Raw genomic sequence first — 8177 nt, forward strand, 5'->3', positions numbered from 1 at the left:
ATGATTTCATAGATAATCATTGTTCCGCCAAGAAACATATTTCCTCTATCTGAATGGTTGCCATGCAACATCAAGACTCTTTGTGTAAGTTGTGTAAGCGCATTACTACAGAACGAAATAAGGTGTATGTTTGTGTTGAGTTTTACACTGGCATCGAACGCGATTCAGCCAATCATCAAAGACCAGATTTATCAGTTTTAAAATTACAATCCATTCCTCTGTATAGTTGTAGATCAATACCTTCAATGTAGTCTATATTATGCAATCTGAATTGCACACTTCCCCCTCCCACACCAGCTGAGCAACTAAAGGCCAGCTGGGTAGGAGGATATTGTTATCCTCAAACCTATAGATACTGTATTGAGGATAAGAAGACTGTTTTCTTCTTCTGGGGCCGTCTCCCTTACTTCTTGCTCTCTTCTGGGGCATCTTCTTTCCTTCCTTCCTTTCTCTGCTCATGCTTGGAAGGGTCTTCTCTTTCTATTTATCTATCTATCTATCTATCTATCTATCTATCCATCTCTCTCTCTCTCGTCATGGTTTATCTGTTCTATCTGCGTTTACGTTGTTCAACTGGCATCTAACTTGTTGTAATGTACTTGCCCATGTTTACTTTGCATTACAGTAAGTTGAATTGATATTGGATGTATTTAACATACGCCCTTTAATAAATGGTTCATTCATCCACTATTCACATATAGCCCATGTGCCACTAGCTGATAAACTACTTGGTAATATTGGAGTTAATTTATTACTTTAGTGGAGTTTCTTGCAAAATATACATGCATTGTCCATTGCAAGACTTCGACTTGCTTCTGGGCTGCCTCAAAAAATGACAAAAAGGACCAGTACTGTCACCGAGTGACTTATTCAGCTAAGAAAACACATATTCAAATTAAAATATTGGCTTAAAAATTGTGCTGTTTAGATAGACTGTCTTTATAATGATATGACTTTATATTACAGTAAAAGCTTCTGTAGGCCCAGTAGTACAGTTCTCCTGAAGAATAGCCTAAAAGTTTGTAGCACAACTCTGGAGTCTAGAGAAACTGTTTTTTTTTTTTTATGAGAGCAAACACTGTACAGTGTTGAATAAAACATGCAGGCTGAAGTTTGTTTGCTTTGACCACACTGTCGTCATGACACAGAGGATTTCACTACGTCATCTGACTTTGGTTAATACCGCTAATACAGGAAGAGTGTGGGAGAACACAGCTGTCATAACAGGCCACAGTCCTGATCCGACCAAACAGCTGTGGACTAAACTATTAAACTGCAAAAATGTGTGAGTGTGTGTCACTCTCTCCTCTCTCTCTCTGTGTGTGTGTGTGTGTGTGTGTGTGTGTGTGTGTGTGTGTGTGTGAGTGAGTGAGTGTGTGTGTGTGTGTATGTGTGTGTATGTGTGTGTGTGTGTGTGTGTGTGTGTGTGTGTGTGTGTGTGCGTGCGTGCGTGCGTGCGTGCGTGCGTGCGTGTGTGTGTGTGCTTAGCAAGTATAGGCTATCATCACTAATTACGTAAGAACAGCCTATAGATTTGACAGCTACTAGACAAGTTAACACAACACATATTGGCAAGCCACCCAAGTTTTACAGTTTTGTAAAAATAGTTTGGTAATTCAGGCTGACTTAAGTTTTGTTTACACATTTAAATCAATTGAATCACACAGCCTATCTAAATGCGTACACAAATTGTGGTAAATGTTATCTAAATGTTATTTGCTATTTATAATAGCAAATTATTGCCAGTTAAAACCTAGCCTCATATGACGCGGGAGCTTTGAGCTCAGTGATTTAATGATAGCTTTGATCGAAATAATTATCATAAAAAAGAAACAAATAAATAGCATTAGGCCTATAGCCTAGGCCCTAGGCTATATCACAACAAACATTAGCTTAATGATATGCAATGTTATTGCAAGTTCCATCATAAATGCACTTGACCCACGTGCAAATAGAATGAAATTGGAGCTTGTGCATTTGGATGCCAAAGATCTATTTCATTCACAAAATAGTGACAGCGCCGCTAATCCTGGTTAGTAGCCTACAATAAATGAAACATTTAGAATAGACCAGCAAAAGGCACAGGCTACTCCAGCTTTCATCTATCTGTCCTGAGTTTGTCAAACTAGCAAACTAGCGCCATACCTGCGACTGGGGACGGCTTCCTCAAAACGACCCATCTGTTTCTCCACTGGACATTAGAGGAAAACCAAAATAGAAACACACACGGTTATTTTGATATTACCACGGCATTGCCGACTTGGAAATGTGCACAATATATTCCATCCATGATGTTTAGAGACCTTTTTCCCATCTCGAAGTTTAACTTGGCCCTCCACTACAACGGTATCCGTCATCTTCTGTCATGATTCCGAACAGCTGTGCGCGGTCTGCGTCGCTGCTCTGCTAGAGTCTGAGGGGGTCACTTTCAAAATAACTTTAATAGCTGTCTTCACTGGTGGTATACAGACTCGGCCCCACCACCCAAGCTCTCTCTCTCTCTCTCTCTCTCTCTCTCTCTCTCTCTCTCTCTCTCTCTCTCAAACACACACACTCACACACACACAAAACTAGGCGCCCCAACCTTCTTGACCAGTTGTCAGCATGTGTCACTGTGTTTGTTTAAAAGGCACTAAATTGAATTAAACTTTAATGACTCAAAATTTGCCAGCTATTTCAAGAATGTTTGTTCTCTATACAGTCTAACATAGCCTAGATAATGCATGTAGCAATCTACACCAATACAGTATAACTTAAAGTTTTAATGAAGATGTTCCATTTCATTATTTGAACATTGTCAAAGACAATGAAAGCTAAATGACATTTGACATTGATGTACAGTATGTGACATTGCAGCTCAACCACTTTTCAAAGTGAACAAATATAGGCCTAACAACAAATAGACTTATGCCAAGTCTGATATTGCATCTCTTTCTTTCATGACATTATGAAATTATTTATTTCCAGGAATGGGTTGCTTTTGAGACACTAACTCATATTGTTTAAGTGCATTCATGATACATGCACAACACTGTGACAGGACTGTGACGTGTGTGTTGATTTTGTTAGTCACCATATCACTGTAAAAATGCCACATCTCCTGCCATCACAGAGTTCTTGTGAACACATCAAACTGCATTAAATCAGCGTTCTGTTTTGCTTTACGGAGGCCGTTGCCTGTCCACAGCACAAAGAATAACAATGAGCCAACAGACCGTAACATTTTAATTTGACAAATGTGTGACGGGTAAATGAAGACCTCTGCTGCTCCACCAGAAATGACTCAGGACCTCGAGGGCTGTCTTCGCATTTCTGCCTTTTTGTGCTGTTTCCTTTTATTATGAGTAGTTCAATTCTTGCTAATCTTCATTTTATATTTCTTTCATTGTTTCCTTCAAACCTCACACATCTTCATATTACTGATCTATTGTCTGAGCTCTTCCCAGGAGAGCATCTGGCCAGTGAGAATCAGTTTCTAGTCCAGATGGTCAGTACAACAGAGCCAAAGATGAACCATCGCCATTAACATTCAGAGAGAACAGGAGGCTTCTCCACCAAGTTTGTTAACTGCTCAACAGTAGAATAAAATTTGCACCCATTCTACAATGTTTAATTTGTAAATAATATTCAGCATGTTGTTTCCTTTGTGCCCTAATTAATGACTTCATTTTGCAGTATTCTTAAGTGTAACACTGCTAATTGACAAAATTATTTTCTGTTAATCTAAAAAACATTTCAACTGTATGAAAGAGGATCAGTGTACATTGTGAATTAAAACCTACAAAATACGTTGCATGATGTGCAAATGTCTGTGCTTGACAGGTCTCCATTTTGGTGGCAAAGAGTTAGTGAAAAGTCTTTGCATTAACCATAGTGAACAAGTACATGGACCACAAGGCACCAGACAAACAGACGCGTAATTGTGGCTGCCTTGGTGGGCTGTTGTGTTCGCCCCCATCCTTGGTGGCCGCTAGACGAAGGTGGCCTTGGGCTTGCCCCTGTCCGCCTGGCTGTCCTGCTGCTGGGCTCTGACGGGCAGGAGGGAGGGCAGGTTGGAGGTCTGGTACACCCCAGTCCTCATGCGGCCCCTGCGCCCCTGCAGGTCCCCCACCACCCGCTCCGTCCCGGGGCCCAGCTCCGCGTCCCTCGGCCTCCTGCCCCTGGGCTCCGAGTGGACGCGGTCCACGTCCAGTGCGCGGCCCGCGGACGAGGAGCTCCTCTTGGATCGCTCGCGGGACCGAGCCCTGGGTGGGGGTGGAGGAGCTGCTCTTGCTGGTGGTGGTGGTGGTGGTGGAGGAGGTACTGATGGCGCCCTCTTGTGTTGGGAGGGCTTATGACCCCTGGAGCGCTCCTCCTGCCATCTCCTGTCTCTGCCTGAAGAGCGTGGGTGTAGAGGGGGACAACATCAAGTAAGAAGTGTCTACATTTATGTTTGTTTGTGTGTGTGTGTGTGTGGATACTGGGGCATGTGATGGTGGTCTGAATTTCAAAAATTCCTAATATGGCAAAAAGTTAGGCATCAGAATTTCTCAGGATTGCCTTGCTAACCATGTTCCATTCTGACCACAAAAGAGCACTTCCACACACACATACACACCACACACACACTTTCCCTCTTTCTCTAACGCACACACACACACACACTCTTTCTCCCTCTATTTCTCTCTTTCACACACACACACACACACACACACACACACACACACAAACACACACTTCAAGGTCAGACTGTTCTAACCTTGAGCCCACGCATGTATTACCCCCCTTCCAGGTTCCCCTTGAAAGCAGGATGTGTAATTGACCAAAACACCTCTGTCTGTCTGTCCATTTCATCTTACAGCTTTGAGTGGCCTCCGGTCCAGATCGATTGCATGAATGCCCGAAAGCCTTGCCAACAAAGCCATTAATAGGGCCTCTTGTTGTTGCTAACCTGCTGAAATGTAAGGCCTTTCACAACAGCGCTTCATAGGACTGTATCTTCACAGGACTGAAAGTCTTTTTAAAGATATGTGTGTTTAATAACACATTCGGTGATGATGTGTGATCATTAGCATATATAGTGTGCCTGTCTGCCAGGGCAGGGAAGGTCACTAAGTATATGCGTATATGCACAGAATGGAAACATGTCTTCACTCTACTGGAAGCAAGCCTCTTGGGAACAGGGAGAGGGTGTGTATGTGTGTGTGTGTGTGTGTAGGGGGGGGGGGGGGCTCTATACCCTCAGAGTCATTAACATGCACTGCCATCTACTGGAAGGACAGGGAGGGGGAAGAGGGAGAGAGAGGTTGATTGAGGAGAGATACAGACCCCAGCAAGTGACAGAGGTGAGAGAAAGGGCTGAATGAGAGATAGCGTATGTGGGGTGGAGGGAGAGATAGAAGAGGCGAAACAAAGAGGCGTGGAGCGAACCAATAGGCCTCCACGTGACGTGCATATGCGTAACTCAGGCTATGTGACCTCCACTGAAGGAGGAGAAGGAGGAGGTCCACGCTGACAGTGCAATCATGAGATCGTAATTAAATCCTAGTGAATCCCAGCGCTAAGTCAGATAGACCTAGCTCTTTAAATGAAGGTGACCACCACTGGTCTATTCTTTTGCCCGCTTCAAGTATCATCCACAGATCTATAAGGAACGGGATGCTCCAGTACGGTTCCTTTCCAAATTGTTGGTGATTTATTTGCTACACTGATCCACATTCTTCACTCTGTGTGAGTGTGTGTGTGTGTGTGTGTGTGTGTGTGTGTGTGTGTGAGAGAGAAATTAATGTCCATGGTCTTGCATACAAAGCTGCTGTTCTTCTTCCTTTCACATGTATATCAATTCTGCATTATACAGTATTTAGTTATAGCTATGACCACATTTCTTAGAATGAACTCTGCACAGAATGTATACTCGTGATGACAAAATTAAGTTAGTGTGTGCAATGACCTGCTGTGAGGTTGGCTATGCAACACACACACACACACACACACACACAGATGCACGCACACGCACACACACTCCAGGAGGTCTGCTGACATTTATCACCAGTGAACCAAATGTCATTACAAAGCCTATACCCCACTGTGCTATGGACATCGACTTGAGTGCATTACTTGTGCACACACAAACACACATGGCCATTTATTTCTCATTGAATTGATTTCGATTTTTTTTATCTTGTATCCTCAACACAACTTGTCAAGGCCCCTTACAGATGGCCCTCATTTACAAAGCAATGGCATAGACAAATAATCTTGATAATCTAATAAATTACCTCCATCGGACATCAGCTGCTTTCAAATGCTAAACACATCTCTTGTATCCAGCGTCCATGTATAGAAAGGTCAAGTTATTTCAACGGTGATTTGCCCCCTATCCATCTTGACTATCCGCCCTAATGCCAGGCCTCAGCTCTGCATCATTCTACAGCATGTCTAATGACTGTCCTCCTTTCTCTCCAACTCATCCCACTCTATCATGCATCCTTTCCAACTTCTCTCTCTCTCTCTCTGTATGAGGTAGATAATTGGATTTTTTTAAACTGTTAGACAAACCACGAGACCCCCTAAGGAGACGTAATTACATGTGCATGTGTGTGTTTGTGTGTTATGTCAGAGGTCCAAAAGGAAAATCATGCACATCCTTAACTGTCATTTCTTTACAATAACATGAAACGAGTGGCAGGCAGAGTGAAGGAAAGAGAGAGAGAGAGAGAGAGAGAAACAGAGATGAGCAGGTTATGATCGCTGCTGCACTTCTCATCACAGAAGTGATTATGCTCCATTCAGCTTCAGTCTCCTGCTATGCTACATAAAGGGAATTGATGCACTCATTTCCTTTAACAAAGCATGGGCTCCAGAACCTTCTCTCTGTTCCAATAAGCATGACTGAATAATTCACACAACGCTGTCCAATACCAATCTAGCTGCTTTGACCAAAGAGGCACAGACTTGAAGAGGCTAATAGGAAGGCCTCGGAGCTAAACGTCCTTTGATGATTTGGCGTAATTACTTTTTGTGAAGTCCATGTTTAGCATGGGCACGAGAAGCGCTGAATGCTTCATGGAATGCTTGAGCCTCTTCTCATCTACTAGATACTGGGCTTGGAAGGGATTTGTACGGCACAATACAAATACATCTGGATTTCTGAAATGAATAGTTTGTGTGTACTGTATATGCAGATTAATCAGCATTGCCACACTTGGTCTTGCCAACAGGATTGAGAAGATTTTGCCATTGCCACTAGGTGGAGCTCTGGTAAGAGATATACTCCACACGATGGAAGCTTTTACTGCAAGTTCTGAAGCTTTTGTCCAAGTACTGCTGCGACACTCATTCATTTATTCAGTCATTGTTCTTGACCAGTTGTTGCCCTCAACATGTCTTTAATATGACTAGCATTACCTACCTGTTCTGCTGCTTTCAGGTGCAACATCTCAATGTGATTCCATAACAGATGATAGATAGTTTTAAAGGTCTATGCTTTTCATTGCATGTTTGTGACCATTTAATCCCAACGGTCACAATTGTGACCGATTTTTTTTTTTTTGCTTCTGTGCCTTTACAGATGTCATTGTATGAAGTATCAATACATTTTCCCCAAAAATGGAAACCTGAAAGGGTCTCAGTTAAAAATGTGAAGTGCCAAATGTGTAGTGTAATTTGTCACATGGTCAGAGCTGCTTATGTTTTGGTTGCACCCTGAACAGAAAATTTCCACCCAAAAGCTCCCAAACTAAAGCTTAGAAAAGTATGTTTATGTAAAAATAGGGCAAAGAGTTTGGGTACACATAATCTTTAAGGTGTCTAGTATGGAGGGATGCAAATGAAATATGTGAACTTTGTTCAGCGTTCTCATAGCATGAGTGAACATGAAGACGGTCACAATTGTGACCGCTAGGCAACTACAGAGTCAGATTTTGGGGATTTTCTCTTTTTTTGACACATTTCTTTGTCCAATCATCTAATTTCCAATAAATTCCAAACAGAGATGATATGGGGACATTGTCCCAGGTCTGTTATTTACATTTGAATGTGTATCACAATACAATACTCAACATTGCCTCTGCAATTCTCTGCTATATTCTAAGTGTGCCGATTTTTACATAGAGAAACCATTGTATCACACTATTATACATAGCTATTGTAATAGCTAATTTTCTATGTTGTTCTTTTTCTTAATTTTACTTTCAGTA

At 42.3% G+C, this 8177-nt stretch overlaps 1 protein-coding gene across 1 annotated transcript in view; it reads right to left on the bottom strand.

Moving 5' to 3' along the window:
- dok7b (docking protein 7b) overlaps positions 1-2370 on the bottom strand; it is a 23672-nt gene extending 21302 nt beyond the window's left edge. The window contains exons 1-2 of the mRNA XM_062520505.1: positions 2304-2370; positions 2146-2191 (exon numbers count right to left, since the gene is read on the bottom strand). Of these exons, the coding sequence (XP_062376489.1) occupies positions 2146-2191; positions 2304-2357 (100 nt within the window). The 5' untranslated portion in view covers positions 2358-2370. The remainder of the gene's footprint in view (positions 1-2145; positions 2192-2303) is intronic.
- Positions 2371-8177: the final 5807 nt, after the last annotated feature.

Source organism: Sardina pilchardus, chromosome 2 (assembly GCF_963854185.1).
Source record: "Sardina pilchardus chromosome 2, fSarPil1.1, whole genome shotgun sequence".
Lineage (NCBI taxonomy): Eukaryota > Metazoa > Chordata > Actinopteri > Clupeiformes > Clupeidae > Sardina > Sardina pilchardus.